Here is an 18887-nt window from a genome sequence, read left to right as displayed (position 1 = left end):
ATAAAGAGCTATCTGCCATGTCGGAGCCTGACGTGTTTCTGAACGCTGACTGTCAAAAGTCCACGAATGTGAAGGATGATCGAGTAAGAACCAGAGAGGTATGGTCCAGGAAGAGAGAGTACATTCTGTCACTCCTTGGGTACTCAGTTGGCCTTGGCTCACTTTGGAGATTTCCCTATCTTTGCAACAGAAATGGTGGTGGTAAGTGTGACCAACTAATAATTAACGTGTTGATGAGGAACAATTAATATTTGGAGTATCTGTTACTATATACTGATGACGTGGTGAAGGTTAGAGGTATCCATGGTTTTTGTATTGAAGGGCCATCATATATATGTATCGGGAATAATACTGAATGTGACAAAAATGAAAAAGTTATAGAAGAGGGTATGACTGATTCTAAACTTTTCAACAATATGTCATAGCTTTTTGACATAACGGATGTTGTTTTGACATAACGTATCATCCAGATGATAAATATAATATGACCCGCGTTAATAAAAGCTAAATACATATCTGATTTGTCCGCTATTGCTTGGACAAAGGCTTATGTTAGAGTGGTTCTGGTCTGTCTCTCAGCAGTGTTCACTCTGAAGTCTGAAGAACTTAGTCACTTACCTAAACCTCGGCTCTTAAATAACATACCAGATATAGATATAGAGATTTCTTTGTTTATGGACACCTGTTTTATATGCGGTTATTGTGTTTACTTCGGACTATATACATATTTATATATATATGTGTGTGTGTGTGTGTGCGTGCGTGCGTGCGTGCGTGCGTGCGTGCGTGCGTGCGTGTGTCCATGTACATGAGATATAATGCAAATATTAATGTTGTTTCAGGCTCTTTGAGCCTACCAACACAAATGTCATTGTGTCTTTTTAGTACCAATTCTCTTTCGTCGTAATATGATAACGTTCAGTTTCATATTTTTATATGATGCTCATCCTTTCCACAAGACTCCGTTATCTTTGATGTCACACAATCTCCCGAAGACGTTTGTAGGTCAGGATTTCTTATTGCGTCACCAGAGTGTGTTTTGTCCACTGTTTCAGTAGGCTTGTTTTCTCTGTAACTGTCCTGTATGCGCACTTGCCTAAGTTGGACGATTATCTTCAGATGAGTGGGGAGTAAGCCTTGACTCGGGATTTGCATTATTGTTTAAACTTCATCGTGTACATAATCCACGTGGTGTACGTATGTGGGTGGCATAAATTCAACAAACATGTAACATAATAGCCATTATAGCTAAAATAGACAGAATTATCATTAAACCGCCCGCACGTTTTCAGAAATGAGCGGGTCACTGTAACTTGATAATGCCCTCATATTGCTTGACGACGGGCCATTATCATATGTGTAAAAGTGGGTCAGTGATTTAATATAATATAACATAAGGGTAACGCTATTTTCCAGGGCATTTTCATTTGCAGAAGCCCGAGGTCTTCCATTAACTGCCCTCGGGTTTCTGCAAATGATAATGCCCTGAAAAATAGCGTTACCCTCATATTATCACCATCCTCCGTTTATTTGAACAGTTTTCGATAACACCTTAAGGATTCAAGAGTAGGATGAAGCGGGTGAACGCCGATTTAAAAAATATGGACGTGCTGGAATATTTTTATCTGGAATAGGTCTTAAAATAGAAGTCATTGTGATGGTATTTTTGAAAATGACAAATGTGGTTATATGTGTTTGTTGTTTAACGCCGCACGCAGCAGTATGACGGCGGTCTGTAAGTAATCGAGGCTGGACCAGACAATCCAATGATTGACATCATGAGCATCGATCCACGTAATTGGGATACAATGACATGCATAAACCAAGTCAGCGAGCCTGACCACCCGATCCCGTTAGTCGCCTCTTACGACCAGCATAGTCGCTTATACAGCAAGCACGGGTCAAATGTGGTTATATCAGCAACTTTGAGGATTAATTTAGAAACACGTGCTGTTTGTTTTAAAAGGAGGAAAGTGTCTGTAGGGGGAAATGTCAGCATATTTCCCATGTGTATGAAGTAATTGATGAAGGGCTTTGACAATCGGGATCTTTCACACATCATCGTTATATCATCTGTTTGTTATCATTGGTTTTGAGAACGTAGTTTTATGGATGTGGAAAATGTGATATAAAGTCATGAGAAAGGCAGGCCAAATTTATTGCAGTAAAACATCACAAATCAAGGAGGTTATTCACATGGCCTTGTTTTAATGCATTCAAGAAATTATAATTAGTCGTTCAACCTTCTCATCGAGCTAAAACATCGTTTCACTGCACCTCAATGTCAGCCGTGTTCACGAAGCAGTTAACTGACATTTCCATAGCCAATTTAGCTATAGTCCATATCTAACTTCAGATCTGTGGCTAACATATAGCCAACTATGTGATTCAGAACGATAACTTTACCACAAAACTTGTTTAATATGCCCTTTTTAACATGTTTTAATACGAAACGACCAGCACTTAATATATATGAAATATATTTCCTTAATCAAAGATACCGATACATATTACATGACGGGGCCGGGTGGTCAGGCTGGCTGACTTTGTTGATATGCATGTCATCGTATCCCATCTGCGTGGATCGATGCTCATGACATCAATTACTTGATTGTCTGGTCCATCCTCGATTATTTACAGCTTGAATATTGCTGAGTGTGGCGACAAACGAACAAACAAACTAATCACCAATCTCTCGCATATTACCACAAAAATTACCCAAGTGTTCTATACTTCATGTGTCATAGTTGTGTATTGTTACCTCCAGGGGAACACAGAAATAATGGATAAAATACAGATCTCCATATTGAACACAAGCTCAAGGCGAACAGATTTAAAGAACAGACTATACTCTCCCATCCCTAATCCCCCGAGTTTCAGTTTTGAGCTCGGTGAGAACACACCCCGTTAAATGGAGTGGAACAACGGAGAGTAATACATTTCAAATATATGGGCGTGTTTACAATGATCAAACCATCACTCACACGGAAAGGAATGTCTTTAATAACAGTACGTAACAAGGATGGCGAAGCTAGCTTTAGTCAAAGCGGATATACAGCCTATTCCCTTTAGTAAACTAGAGATAAAAAGCAAATTCAAAGCCTCCGTAGCAGAAAGATGGCAAGCCAAATGGGACGCAAGTACGATCGGCAGATGGCTATACAAAATTCAACCCAAGGTCCAACAAAAACCAAACTCATACTCAAATGAAAGAAAATTGAAAATGCTATCTCACGCCTCAGACTCGTTCACAAAAAGCACTATGACAAGGTTTGTTCATCTTGCAATCAGGCTGAAACCATTGCTCACGTTTTACTAGATATCAAGACCATGCCCCAGCCCGGGCTTGGTTAAAACAATAATTGCAGTTAGTTCCGCTATCTGTCATAGACTGAATAGGCTAACTGGCTTGAGCCATTACATTTGACTCGATCCGAACAACATAACCAGAGCCTCTGCTATGATAAAACTGCCTTCGTATAGTATAATGTTTTATCAATTATTTTGGAGTTTGTAATGACATGTATGTGTTAAGAGCACGTGGTTTTACTTTTCATTGAAACTACGAAAACATCAAAGTAGCCAACTATACTGTAAATAGAATAATATACATTGAACGCAAGAACCCTTGATGATCATAAATGAACAATGCCAGGTAAATGTCCAGCTGTTCTAGCAAAGCAGATTAGCAGGACCATGCTCGTTCCCCTTCTCTTCTTATAACGTACCAGGTAAAAAGACAAAATGTCTTGAGTGAACACATGGTCAGCAGATAAATGATGGACAGCTATAGGTGACGTGAAAAACTGTTCTATATATATTATAATAATATTAATATCTTAAATATTGTAAATGACCTTTTTAAATGTGAAGAACGTAGGTTAATAAACAACATAAATATATCAAAGTTTCATGAGTATTCACCATAAACCCCATCTGAGGTTCATGGCTTTCAATGACCAAACACTGAATTTTTCGTTTTTAAATCTGTCCTTAATTTAAAATCTCACGAGAATCCCTCATGTACTGATACATGAATGCAGAAACCCACCAGTACTTATTCCAATCCAAGTGCCATTCACCATAAGACACATATTATTCGTTTAGTATATCCAAGGGGTGCACATGTTTTTCAATTATAACATGTGTCCCACGTATAAACATGTCATGAGACATCATCATGAATTGTTACAAGTGTCAATGCTCATCAGAACTGTTTTTAAATCCACGATGCATTTTCCATGAAATATTCCATGTTTTCTAAACAGCCCTTACGAAGTGAAACTATGTTTACAGTCCTCAATTTAAACGTGAAAACCCCATTGTATATCATAACTTATACGTGAAAACCCCATTGTATATCATAAGTTATAAAATAAAAAAACATGACGGTCTTCTCACCTATAGAAACGAGGGGCTTTCACCCATAGGCCTTGTTTAGGGACAATGCGTCTTTCAGCCTTATGAATGAAAGTAGGTGAACACATGTACACTTGACCTCGTCAGGCTGATGGAGAGAAGATGCGACGACAATTCGTGTCCACATACGACAGCTGCTTTTGGAGATCTGTGAATTATGTACACTACTGCTTAGAATGTCATTCCCCTGACTGACTTGGTTGATGCATGTTATCGATATCAATCACTGGATTGTCGGGTCCAGACACGATTATTTACAGACCGCCGTCATGTAGCTGGAATATTGCTTAGTTCGGCGTAAAACAACAAACAAACAAACCTTCCCCTTACAGTACATACACGACAACATTATTTTAATCCCTTTGGACGAAACAACAATTCTTATTTGAGGCTTTCAACTATCCGTTTTCCGTCCAAATAACGGAAGCTTAGCGGAAGTGCTGAATTCAAACGTTCCACGCATACGGATATTTTAATGCCTTATCCAGATTTTCCGTTCTGTGCATGCGCAATTTCGAGGATTGTTTACTAGATTTAGTATTGTCACTATTTGATAGTAATTCATAAACACATGATGCTAATAATGTGGTCGGAATCGTCAGCTTTTGGAAAGGGTTTTGTCGTTTTTATTTACAGCACGTACGTGATCTTACACTGCTGTAAACTGTCATGCGCATTTCCCACTAACTAACACAATGATAACGGTGGCAATTTGATTCAAAATAATTAGGAGAGAGCACCGCGCAGGATCTGTTAAAGTATAGAAAATGGAATTTATTACTTTCGTAATCACATTATCAACAAATGTATAAACTAATATCAAACTATACTGAAGAATTTATCTTATTAGAAGGTGACCTTGGTCTATATTGCCAGATACTATATATACCATAGATAGTATATATTGGTTCTGATATTGCTTGGAATTGAGGAAACTATGTTTATCAATAATTTTAAGGTTGTGATGTATGTAGCCCGAGTACATTTTCTTTCTAATTTGTATTTCCGCCCAATTATATTATGCTCTCTCTCTCTCTCTCTCTCTCTCTCTCTCTCTCTCTCTCTCTCTCTCTCACACTCTCTCTCTCTCTCATTTGCATAACCTTAATGTACACGTAGCCTTGCCCGGTTACCCGATGTGACTAGTCTGTCTTACCATCCTTGAACAAAAAACGATAAAAGGAAACCTATCAATAATTTTAAGGTTGTGATGTATGTAGCCCGAGTACATTGACTTGAGATTTTTCTTTCTAATTTGTATTTCCGCCCAATTATATTATGCTCGCTCTCTCTCTCTCTCTCTCTCTCTCTCTCTCTCTCTCTCTCTCTCTCTCTCTCTCTCTCTCTCTCTCTCTCTCTCATTTTCATAACCTTAATGTACACGTAGCCTTGCCCGGTTACCCGATGTGACTAGTCTGTCTTACAATCCTTGAACAAAAAACGATGAAAAGGAAACCTATACGCAAGTCTATAATAGATTATCAAGTCTAGATGTCAGTTATGTAATACAAATCCCTTGCTTCTATCCTACTTACGAAATATGTTCTATTATTTTCTTTTGAGAGAAGTTAAGTCGAAGTGCTGACGCTTAACGGCTACCTAACGATGAACGTTCGCTTACGTTTTGCGAGTACCTTGCAATCTGAACAACCTTATTAAATCTTGAAAGAGTTCATGGATGATTTGCATATTTTCAATCATTTCTGTTTTGAAGGTATAAATAATATTTGAAGTTTGATGTGTTTGCTACTGTGCCAATCAGTAATATTTAAGTTAATTTAATGGCATTGAATTGACCTACCAGTTATGTATAAAACAAAATATCAACAACACTTCTCAAGCAAAAGAGAAGCGCAAATATTACAGTCTTTATTTTTCGGATGACATTATCATATATTACCGTCTTTACGTTTTTTGATGACATTATCATAATCATTGGTAATAATCATCACATATATTCGTTTCACCAATATCAGTTCACGAGCCTTAGTGTCCAAATGTGTTTTTCCACAAACTGGTTCCGTCCAGTAAACCTACAGACGGTTGCGAAAACGAAGTACACATAGCTATACTAGTATATGTTACGTATATATTGATAACAATTAAGGTGAACATTAGTAAATAGATGAATAAATGAATGAGTGAGTGTGTTTATGCCACTGTCAGTCATAGACCAGTGCTGCGTGGTTTGAAGACACACAATCTACCAGGTCGCACATTGTGATTACCCGATCCTAATTTAATCCCCTCTGTCGATACTCCTGTTGACGAAAAGTGCACATGTACCTGGGGTCGTCGCTAAAACATTCATGTGCGACACTTTGGACCCCAACCACCTCGGATATGAAGGATCCATAAAACTCTTCATTTTAAAGCTGGACACTGAATGTGGCCAGCGAAAGCTAAGAAGGAGATGAGAATGAAATTGGGGAGAATGTTTTATTACATATATATCCTCGAGAGTCAGCACGAGACTAGAAATAACTGTCTTTGTTCTGTCTACTTTGTGGAATAAAGGCTTACAATTGTAAAAGGATCTGTTGTATCTGTCTGTAGAATCGACTTAACTGCCTTCAGCCCCCTGCAGTTGTCCAACCATCCGTGTCCAGCCTGACCCCACAATGCACCTTAATAGTGTGTCTAGCACAACACGTTGAGAATGGGCAGCCTTACCCTGGCTGAAAACACTTTATAACAATTCAGCAAACTTTGATATAATAGCAGCGAATATAATTTAGTTTTATGTCATCTTAATATATTACTTGAATCCTACTTATTTTGTGGCTACTATGACGTACATCAAAGCTTCCTTTCAGCTATTATGCATATCATAAAATACTCAGCACGTCCGGGACAACAATAGGATTGTATCAGATGACATGATGTCCGAAAGAAAAGATGATCAACGCATCTCTTAACTGTTTACACGTATCTCTCATGACATAAATGTGATTAGAGTTCAGCTGTTGCAAAACCTGTGACCGAGAGGTAAGGAGTCACGTGACATTGCTCTGCATTCTCATTCAAGAAGTCGCTTGTGGGATCGTGTATATTATATTTATAGAGGGTACGTCATACTTACACAGAAATATGGGGATTGATAGGAAACTGAAGGATCATGGGATGACAAGTTTGTGAATTCATTGAAATGAATCCTCAAACTTTACTATTTATTTCTCAGAGTTACCATTGTTTCGTTTTATACTCGATAGCTTGAGCGACCTGTATTCCACCACAGATCAACCAGTGCTCAAAGAGAAGATAAAAGACCTCTTGAAGCTAGTCATCTCATGTAGATATTACAGATGAATCTGCATCTGATGATGATGTTAATGTTGATGACGAAACCAGTGACCAGTGCAGCAAAGAGGGTTTGGGTGATCCTGGCAGAGTCTCATCATCAGCTCAGGCCCTGCCCCGTCTACACGCAACCCCGACAGCGAATTGGACTTCTCCCAGAAAGCGCTGCCTTATCGAACCCAGCCAGAACATTTCAGAGAATGTGAAGACTCATCAACACTGCAGCCTTCTGCATTACCCAGATTGCCAGAAGGGCTGTGTTCCTGGCAGCAAACCCGGGTACTCGCTAAATGTCAGTCAACAGACGGCGACGTACCAAACCGCACCGCGGACAAAGGGGAGTTGGACATCTTGGTACTTGGGACGCAAGCTTGTCATTTCGAAAGCGAGGTCCGCATATTTGCCATGTTTTTCCTGAATCTCGTCAATCACATGTGTCAAAAGGGACAGAAAATTTACACCATATTTCCATGTCTAAAAAACTACGCTCTCAATCCCAATAATAACAAACAGGTAATGTAACAATCATGTGGGAAAGACCCCAGATGTCCACACCCTTCGTCAATTACTTCATACACATGGGAAATATGCTGACATTTCCACCTTTTTAAACAAACAACACCTGTTTCTAATTTACTCCGCAAAGTTGATGATATAACAAAATGTCTGTTTAAAACATTTTTTTCTGAGATAATAGATTTATAATATAACACATAGAGGGGAGTTTTTCTGAAGGTTATCTGAAGGTTATCTGAAGGTTGGGGGTTCTGTCCCCAGCCGCGTCAAATCAAATGTCGTTAAACGATGGTAATTCGTGTCACCCTGCCAGGCGCTCGGCATGAAGGAGATAGGACAAGGACAGGTCGGTCAGTATACCATGTCTGAGTGATCTGTCCTTGTTACACTTCGTTGCGCTCCCTCAGTGGCCTAGCACCATATCACCGGCATAAGTCCGGACTAATACAAGCACACATACAAATAGACGCACGCACGCACACATGCACACGCATAGGTCGCTATATTAGTGCAATAATTTTGAACGCAACGTTAAAACCCATTTCACCTTATCCATTGATCACTACACAATATGTTAAATAAAACCTTGATCACATGTCATTTTCCCGCTGAAGGTCCATGGCACATATACTGATATGAATATCAGACAATAAAACTCATCACTTTCATACAACCAATTGAAACTCAAACAAACGTAGTTCTAATGTTAGTCCATTGCATTTTAGCTCTATAAGTTGTAAAGATTAATAAACTCTTTCTATTTCCCAGGTGCGTTTCTCATTCCCTACTTTGCTGGGATTTTCACGTGTGCTGTTCCACTCTTCTTCCTCGAGGTTTCCATTGGCCAGTTCTCGAGCAAGAGTGCATCACATGTTTGGGCCATTTGTCCTTTGTTTAAAGGTTAGTTATACACCTTTCTGCTCAGGCCATTTTATAAGCAAATGCCCTACGACTTGAATGGATTTCCTATCATAATGCTTCTTACAACGCTACACTTATTATAACATACACCAGGTATGGAAAGTTGCATTCCTGAGGCGTGCCAGAATAGGTCCCTGATTTTGATTCTTGGTTTGTCAGGACCACACCCATGGAAGCGGCTTGTAACTAAACTCACTCATTTATGATAGTTGTATCGTATCTAATATGGTATCTGGACTATCAATGAATCACTTATTTAAATGACATTTTTCTTCGGGACGGTTTCTTTATAACAGGTGGGGGAGGGGGCTGTATCCTCTCAGGTTTGTATCATGTTTTGCCGTCCCCATTTTCTGTAACATTTTTTCATCAACCAGAGAACACCTCTTTCCATGTCTTGGTTCAAATCTCCACTTCAAGCAACTGTGTGTTTGTTGTTTGACGCCAGACTCTGCGGTAATCAAGCCAAAAGATGGTGGCCTGTTTTAAATAGAGTCTGTACCAGACAAGTGACTGATATTAAGAACAAAAATCCACGTCATCGGGGTACCGTGGCACGCAATCGTGCAGTGAGCCAATTCTAACCCAGAATCTCACATGTTACGTTTTAATATTACATGGTGTGCTCTTTGAAAAATAATTGTTGGTAAATGTGTTTACAACCTGTTTTACAAATGGATCCCTTACGCGTGATGCGACGTTGTTTGAGTTGATTGTTCTAATATAAAATAGTTGATTGGGGGGGGAGAATATATGCACCTGGCCCTGTGAGACAAACTGTTTTCGATGAGAAATTATGATACAGACCAGTCTTGCCCATTATCATGTTTATCTTAACAAAATAAAACATAATTATTTTATTTGTTTTCATCCGTTGTTAATAAGGCATTTAGTAAGACAATATGTATATTACATTTACAGTTAGCAATTTCATAATCTCGATGTATGGCAGTAATTGACACTGAGACTGTTGATATCAGGGACTTGTCTCAAAAACAGGCCGAGATATAATTGGAATACTGTTCAAACCAACGTTAAACCAAACTCATTCACTGACGGTATTTTCAGGTATTGGTATCTCCCAGGTTGCAGGCTCTTTCATTGGATCCCTGCCTTACAATGTCATCATTGCCTGGTCTATTTACTACTTGTACCGGTCTTTCTGGTCAGTGTTGCCATGGACAACGTGTGACAACTGGTGGAACACGCCCCTCTGCGTCACTAAGCTTAGCAACAGTTCATCTATCACTGACGCCTACCTAAATAACAACACGGATGATCATCTGCTGCTCAACTCTGCATGGCGATCGCCGAATGAAACGTTGACGGCGTCAGAGGAGTTTTGGCAGTAAGATAAGGTGTTTTAGTGATATTATAAGTATGTTGACAAAGATCTAAGCCAGACCTGTTATTTAACTGGCACAACTAGACATTCAAAGTCGTATTTTCTTCAATATTATCTTATGATCATAAATAAATTCCGAGCAATGTACATGTACATCCCCATCCCGAACCCATTTCCACAGCCCAACATTCCAAGGACAGCCTCGCCACCAAGGCGTGAGCACAAGAACAAACAGAACTCCCATTCTCATTGACAGTAGCTCAAATAGTTATATTTTACCTGTAAGGGCAATGATCTCGGTGTAATTATGTTTAGTAATTCTTACTGAACATTATCATTTTTGTTTCATGTTAATTTCCTCCAATTGTTCATTTGTTTTCGTTGTTGGCAAAGCGGTCCATAGCAACGTGACGTGTTCTCAAACGCGACTTCATCCATTGTGTCTCAGACAGTATAATGAGACTTCTTTTCAACAATAGATTGATTTGAGCTTATGTGAAATTTTTGATCGGAAAACCCAATACATTGTTCTACATTCTCAGAAACATTAATATTGGGAATATATTGATTAAGCTAACTAAGACTGTCTCTATCCGTCCCTCTTGAGTCATTTGAAAGTCTCTCGCTGAGGCGCAAGAGTAATTCACTCTGAATAGATAATCTGTATCTCTAGTTATGGTTTTCATTTGTCTTCAGCAACCCATACTTGTGGTAAGACACGACTAACGGGTAAGGGTGATGAAGCTCGCTGACGTGGTTGATGTATGACAAAATACTCTAGTATATAATCTTCATTCCTCGTCCCGTATGTTAACTACGTCATCGCCCTAAATATTAATCAAGAAGAATTTATATGATCGTATATTAGACATCAAAAGAGGAAAACAATAGTGAGAATAAAGTCATATTTAAATAATAATCATTTGATTATCTACAGAAAAAGATGTTATGACTGAATCATTAAAAGTTCATGAACTAGCTCCAGCGATATATCCAATGTCGTAATGATCTGTCTTGATAAAGTATCACTGATTTGACAGATACAACACACTGAGAGTGTCAAGCGGTATTGACAATGTCGGAACAGTTCAGGTTCATCTCCTCCTCTGCATCCTTGTCTCTTGGGTCATTGTGTTCCTTTGTGTGATGAAAGGTGTAAAGTCTGTTGGAAAGGTAGGATACCAATACCATACGCTTCAGACCAAACGCTTCTCTTGTACCTTTACGAAAAGGACATTGATGTTAATAAGAAGATATAGAAAGCACCGCCTGCATGACATCTTCCTTTTTGTGAACATTTGTGAATTATCAATGAAGTGCCCTTTATGGTTCGCCGACCAATGTTCATTGAGCTGGTTAACCCTGTGGAGACCAGGGGCACCCACAATTCGTGCTTGTTGAAAGGTCAGGCTTTGTGACTTTGCTGGTTTTGTGTCAACTATCCACCCATTCGATTATTTACAGACAGGCGGAAGTGATATTGATTACATTTCTATGAAACAGATTGTGTACGTGACTGCCCTTCTTCCCTACGTTCTCCTGGCGGTGCTACTGATCAGATCGTGCATGATGCCGGGTGCTGCGGAGGGTATATTGTATTTCCTCCGTCCAGACTTTTCTCGCCTCGGCAATGTACAGGTTAGATGCTCAAGTATAATTAATAACAGAACGTTTAGTGTAAATTGATTATCAGGTACAGCTCCATACTCTAACTATCACTGATATGTCGCCGACATATAGTTTATGCTAGGGATGACAAAACCTTACCGGTACCGGATATACGAATATCAACTATTGTTCTCATGTAACCATAGAAGATTAAAATGTGTTCTTATTTCTTATTTCACCAAAAGGTTTGGCTGGAAGCTTTGCTACAAGGGTTTTATTCTATGAGTACAACATTCGGAGGCCTCATCACCATGAGCAGCTACAACAACTTCCACAACAACTGCTTCAGGTTAACATGTCTTCAAGAGGAGGACCACATATGATACATCAGAAATTAGACATAAAGAAAATACACGTATATAATGTGCCGATAATAGAAAATTCCCTAGAATGATAAAGAGTACCATCATGATCCTGTTTGAATCCGAAACATTATAAGATTGGAAGCCAACCATTTGCCAGATATATTAACAAATAATGCTGCTTATAGTAAGTATCATCTAAAGAAATCAAAACCTGTTATTCTAACGGATCTAACGCGTTGAATATGTTACAGATGTATATGATGTTTACATCTGTGATTTACGTTCATTGATAGGCCAAGCATGATGATATGACTGTAGCTTTTCCAGATATGATCTGCAATAATGTTTATCAATTTTTATTTCAGAGACGTAGTGTTAATTACTGTGATCGGTGAAGCCAGCAGTATTTTCTGTGGTCTTGTGGTCTTCTCTACACTGGGCTTCATGGCGCAACAGGCTCAGATACCTATATCAGAAGTTGTGTCATCTGGTAAACAATCATGGATATTATATTGCTGTTGCTGTGGATACTTGCACATGAGAGTGATCACTTGATTGCCTGCTACAGGATCGATTGTTTACAGGCCGCTCTACTATGACACGAGTATTGATGGGTGCGGCGTTGGGCAACACACATTGTAGTTTTTTAGGAAAAGTGTGTTAGTTGCGGCTGCTTCCGGCAGAACAGGACATGCGAACACCAGGTGTCATTACTGGTTTTAAGTGATCGATTCATATAACGTTATGTGCCTTTTACTCCCTCTGGAATCTGTTTTGGAAGATAATAGGGATTGGTTATTCTCTGGCGTTGACGTTTTGAATTTAGTAGGGTGGGTACATTCGAAATATACAACTTTGGCGTAAAATAGGGTGAAAGTTATATGAATGGATCACAGAACATCAGAAATGAATACTCCCAACACGACATCATACTACCTTGGGTCGTTCTCTGCTATTTGAACAGAAGATTTTTGTCTGTGGAAACACTGCACTGTAAAAAGTCTTGGGTGAGCCGAAAGTCGAACATGTTGAGCTCAACACATTGCCTCACTGCGACTGATTTGTGATCATGACATAACGTATAAGTCACCTCTGATCAAGTTAAGGACTCAAAATGGGGATGCAGCGTAGTTGTGGCACAACTGTTGGCTCTTCACGCCGAAGACCCAGTTCGATTCAAGGAAGAATGGGTGAAGCCATTTGTTGATCTCCATCGTTATATGTGTTATACTCCATTTACTGTATCAGCAATTATTGTTACTAGGTGCTGGGCTAGGGTTCATCATATATCCAGAAGCAATTTCCCAACTACCGGTGTCACAGCTGTGGGCAGTGCTGTTCTTCATCATGCTGTTAACAATGGGAATAGATTCTCTGGTAAATATGTATTGTGGAATTTAATACACAAGCGTGTGCAAAGACCAGTAGTTATAGACTAGAACTATACTTTAGCTGTAGAACTTACTTCGCAAACTTTTGCTTTTAATGACTATTTCAAATGTCCAAAATTCAAATAAGACTTCGTCATGGAGATCTGATTTTAATGGGTATTTTCGTAGATATCACATACGTGTATTTCTTACCATACATTTGGTACAGTAATTTTTGTAGACTATCGTATGCTATTTTTACATTATGTGACGGTTTATATGTTTTTGTCTATACACTTTTACCGATAGAGTTTGGTTACTCATTAACAAGACACTCCGGAATGCCGTCATCAACTGATTATACTGGCCTACAGTATTATAGAGGAAATTCGATTTTCGCCAAATATTTTCCCTGGAGGTTTTTTTTTATATGTTCAAAGGAATTTTGCTGTTCTTTGTAAAAGATGCATGTGTGGTGCCATGAGGCTTGCGATTTCTTGTTGACTCCAGAACGGTACATTGGTATACATAAACTAAATGTATATTGGTCTTCTCCTTACAAGAGGTGGTGTTTGACCGCCAGAGGCTGACACAGTTTGCAAAGCAATCTAGTTCATGTCATAACATTTGTTATAAATATTAATGATAACAAGTTCGTTAATACAGATAAACATTTGTTTGTCGTATTCATTGTACATCACGACAGAATATTAATATACATTGTCTTACAGTTTGGTCCCATGGAAACGGTTATAGCAGGCATAATAGAAGCGTGCCCAAAATACCTTCAACATCGAAGAATGCATGTCACCGCTGGAGTGTGTCTGCTAAGCTTTGGAATTTCCATTCCCTATGCAACCAATGTGAGAACATGTTCATACAAACATCATGCATTATATGTCAACTCCCTACTTCTCGTTATAGTACACTTCCTAAAAGTTATCTCTTTGTCGCAAGTTCAAATAAATAAAGCATGATGTTATTAGAACCCCATCGTATCAGAGATATGAACAGGAATGCATAAGTTATTCCTATTCCTAATATGTACTATAATAGGAGCTGTGCATGTTGTCATGTACATGTTGTTTGATATTTTTATATGTTTTGATTCAAATGTTTTAAAAACAAATATGCAGATTTTCATATTAAGGTTTTTCAGTTTACTTAAAATTTCTATTCTATTTCAAGATTTTTTTCTGGTACTACTTTACTCAGATTTTGAATTTTGTATTACATGATTCACAAGTCATCCTCGTTTTAAATTCCGAAACATTCTCATATTCTTGTTGTCTTTACAAATTAATGACCTGAAATTACTTCTGATTGGACATGAATTTAACCTCCGCCCCAAAATACTGATATCATCTCATGTCAGTTATGACTTTTAATGACTGAACGTACAATTTATATGTTCTTATTACAGGGTGGCGTATACCTCTTTCAGCTGTTAGATTGGTATGCATCCTCGTTCAACACACTGCTCATCGGTTGTCTGGAGTGTGTCGCAATTAATTGGATCTATGGTACGTCAGGTCTGCGGGAGCAGTTTACCAAATATTGCAAATATTGAACACGCGTACATTGTACATGCAGGAAAACGAAAATAAATGTGACTGAAACGTGTGCTGCAATTTGGTTGGCAAACGATGATGAATATAATTGAATCCTAGACGTATTTCTGACTTTTCACTGCGACTACTATGCTATTTCCTGGAATCCTGTACTCAATAAGAACATCAAATGTGATATCTTCTAAACTGTGCTTGCAAATGACAGGAAATTATTTGCTTACAGGTGTTCTTATGGGTAATTATTATCTGGAAACCGTCATTTCGTACTTTCAGGAGTTATTGCCTACGACAAATTACAGATGATACATTCTATGTATGTTTTCCTATGATGTTGATTTTAACATCCATTGTCAATTTTATTATGTAATTGAAATTTTATAGGTTCTGACAGATTTAGCAACGATGTTGAAATGATGATGGGAAGACGTTTCCCGATGGTGCTTAAAGTCTTGTCTTCCTACTTCACCCCGGTCATTCTTTTTGTAAGTTTAGCCTCACAGAGCCACTTTAAGGTAGTGCCGCCATCCAATACAGCTATCGAACGTCCTTCTGGAGTGTCTGGTTCAAAACGTGTTATGTTTCCTATACTGAGCTGCATTTGTTCATTCTTTGTTATAACTTAAATTTGGTCATGCTAATTTGAGTACTTATGTGATTCGTTACCTTTGAAAATATTGGAACAAGTACACAAAATAGAAAGTCAGACAACGATATTGTTCCGATATTGAGGGTAAGTAAGTTCTTAGGATATATCGAACCAGACTCTCTGGCAACATAAATCCCAAGTAGCACTCTTTTAATAACTGAGGGAATGGGTTGCCCAGTCATCTAGGGCTCACAATTCGTTGTGCAGAGTTGCGCCCCTTTGAAACATGTGATCGTGTGTTCGAAACCCGGTTCGCCCTGATTATGTTTCATGGTTTGTTAGCACCACAATCGAACTCATGGCTTTCACAAAATTGGTAAACGTCACGGATATGAATCACTTCGGGCATTTCTCTCATATCAAGCGGACACTCTAATATTACTGTCATACTGTTCAAATTGGCGTTAAAGCCAATAATATTATTTCTTCTTTTCCATCACAGGCGTCGCTGGTATTTTCTCTGTTTCTCTATGACCCCCCAAGCTATGGCGAGTACATCTACCCTGAATACGCAAGGGTGATTGGAATCTTAATGGCAGTAGTGATGTCATTGCCAATACCTGTCATGTTGGTATACCAGCTTGTCAAGAAGAAAGGAACATTTCTTGAGGTAGGTGTACATATCAAACGAACCATGATATACGAGATATGAATAACAACATTCGACTGAACGTCACATATATTGCAAAAGGGTCGTAAATAGGTCATTCACATTGTTGTTTGATCAGAGTTGCAACATGTTTTTGAACACTTGACTTTTGTGACCCTTGCCACGGGTGGGGCAGGATACGCTTACCTTTTCGCGAAAACCTGGCATTATTACTCTTTGATAGTGATTCATAAACAAGTTCTCGTGATACATTCGGAATCGAACAAAAGTTTCAGCTGAGATTACCCAATTGCGTGGATCGATGCTCATGATATCAACCACTGGATTGTCTGGTCCAGACTCGATTATTTACAGACCGCCGTCATATAGCTGGAATATTGCTGAGTCCGGCGTTAAACCACAAACAAACCAAACCAAAACTTATAATTATGAAAAAGGACGTGTCGCTTTTATATAATTTATGTAGAACGTGTCCTTATACCTAATTGGATTCATTTATACACCACTGAAAGTGAGTTTTATGTCTTTAACAGCGTCTCCGCCTCGCAAGCTCTCCGGCCACTGACTGGGGTCCTTCGCGTTCTGAAGACAAAGAACGATATCTTGAGGAGATGCACCAGCAACCAGAAAGTCTTATTATGCGACTATTACACTCGAAAAACAAACAACCTGCATGACGCACAAAACAACAACGACGATTTATATGCTCAGGATAATATTGAAGCATTTCTAGTTATTATGTTTGCCAAGTATGTTATTAGTATTTTTCAGAATCAGCTTTAACGTAGTAAGTGAGTGACTTAATATTGTTTTACGCCACCGTCAGCAATTATTTACAACTGCAGATCGTTTAAGTATCGATGTTAACAGTTTCGTGACAGAAGTAAACATTAACATTATAAATCATTTCATCATCAACCTTTCCCTTTGAGTTAATGAAGTAATGTATACAGCTCCTCTACGACTGGAGTTACGTTTAAGCAATTACAAATCTATCATTTCATACATTCGTTGTACATGAACTAATGATGGTATTCAATCTTTAGGCACCGGTGATGAAAAGTGCATAGTATTGGTTCCTCCATGTTTGTCGTGTTACGATACTCAATCCTGCTTTGTTGTTATTAGAAAAGTTGTACTAACCTATATGATGTATGGCTCGCTTCAGCTAAATTGCCAATATTTGATGTGCTCAGTATATCACGGATGCTCTATGTATTAGAAATACAGTGTTGATTATCTTGTCACAATATATAAGGCTTTCTGACTGGAATAAAGTTTTATATGATATTAAACAGTGTAGTTTTTCAAGACTGACCCGGTCTACAACCACCAATCCGAAGGTTTCTTACGTTTTAATATTCAAATCAACTTATGACATGTGAAGTCTAAAAATTTGAGTGTTTACAATATTGGATTTTATGTTTTTCAGGTTACGTTTAACAACCATTATGCATTCCATACGCAGGCTTTGAATTTTCTCAGTAAGGTCGTAACAAATTCATTACTAGATATTTGAATTCTGGATGAAAATCTAGAAACTTCTGGCTTTCCATTTTTAACTGACGAGTTCCTATTACATTTCTACATTTCCTTTACACTGACTACCGCACCTAATTGAGAGACATTTCAGCTTCTACTGTGATGCAGCTGTCAGAGATTGTTGTTGTGATTGGAAACCGCGGAAAATCTAATGATTTCAGATCACGTAACAAGGAAAGGTTTCAACATTTCAGCACAATCAATGCGGGGAAACCAGAAATGGGCTTCATGCATTGTACCAATGTGGGTAATCGAACGCCGGCTTTTGATGTGAGGGGCGATCTAGGCGACCCCTATCGCCCCTTGATCTCATTAGGACAAGTACATCCTTTTCAAAGAAGATTCAATCCACCTTCACAATCAGCAGACTGTCCATTCTTCTTGTTTTTGAAAACACTCGACGTCGCTAGTCGCAATACGTGGTCAGTACTTAACTTAGAAGCATTATATTCAGCTTTCTAAAATGATTTAAAATATGAGCAGTTATACTGAAGAGATGCCGATACGTGCTCTGAATTCACACTCAACAAAACTCGGATTTCCCTGAAGTTCAGAAGGCCCAGTACGAAAGGAATTTCGCCCTCACCGTTTATCCAGCACCTCACGCAAGTCCTTTACGAATTCCTTGCATTCATAATAGACAGACGTGTTTTCAATAAAATTTCTATATGCGT

The 18887-nt window shown here is 38.6% G+C and overlaps 1 protein-coding gene across 1 annotated transcript; it reads left to right on the top strand.

The window, feature by feature from the left end:
• LOC124142596 (sodium- and chloride-dependent glycine transporter 2-like) lies at positions 1 to 17936 on the top strand. Its single transcript, XM_046511170.2, has 13 exons — positions 1 to 201; positions 9004 to 9135; positions 10225 to 10504; positions 11542 to 11674; positions 12005 to 12139; positions 12355 to 12458; positions 12840 to 12964; positions 13739 to 13851; positions 14576 to 14707; positions 15268 to 15367; positions 15797 to 15897; positions 16504 to 16671; positions 17205 to 17936. The coding sequence occupies exons 1-13, from the start codon at positions 18 to 20 to the stop codon at positions 17346 to 17348; spliced, it is 1851 nt and encodes a 616-aa protein (XP_046367126.2). The 5' UTR covers positions 1 to 17; the 3' UTR covers positions 17349 to 17936.
• Positions 17937 to 18887: the final 951 nt, after the last annotated feature.

This window comes from Haliotis rufescens, unplaced genomic scaffold (genome assembly GCF_023055435.1).
Source record: "Haliotis rufescens isolate VD_foot unplaced genomic scaffold, xgHalRufe1.0.p SCAF_17, whole genome shotgun sequence".
Classification (NCBI taxonomy): Eukaryota; Metazoa; Mollusca; class Gastropoda; order Lepetellida; family Haliotidae; genus Haliotis; species Haliotis rufescens.
Note: the sequence above shows the minus strand (reverse complement) of the source record. Positions and strands in the feature narration are given on the sequence as shown.

Excerpts from the sequence above, each read along its gene's own strand:
- LOC124142596 (XM_046511170.2), top strand. The coding sequence starts at position 18 with ATGTCGGAGCCTGACGTGTTTCTGAACGCTGACTGTCAAAAGTCCACG. Across the intron at positions 9,136-10,224 it reads CATTTGTCCTTTGTTTAAAG|GTATTGGTATCTCCCAGGTT; the intron begins GTTAGTTATACA and ends CGGTATTTTCAG. Across the intron at positions 10,505-11,541 it reads GCGTCAGAGGAGTTTTGGCA|ATACAACACACTGAGAGTGT; the intron begins GTAAGATAAGGT and ends CTGATTTGACAG.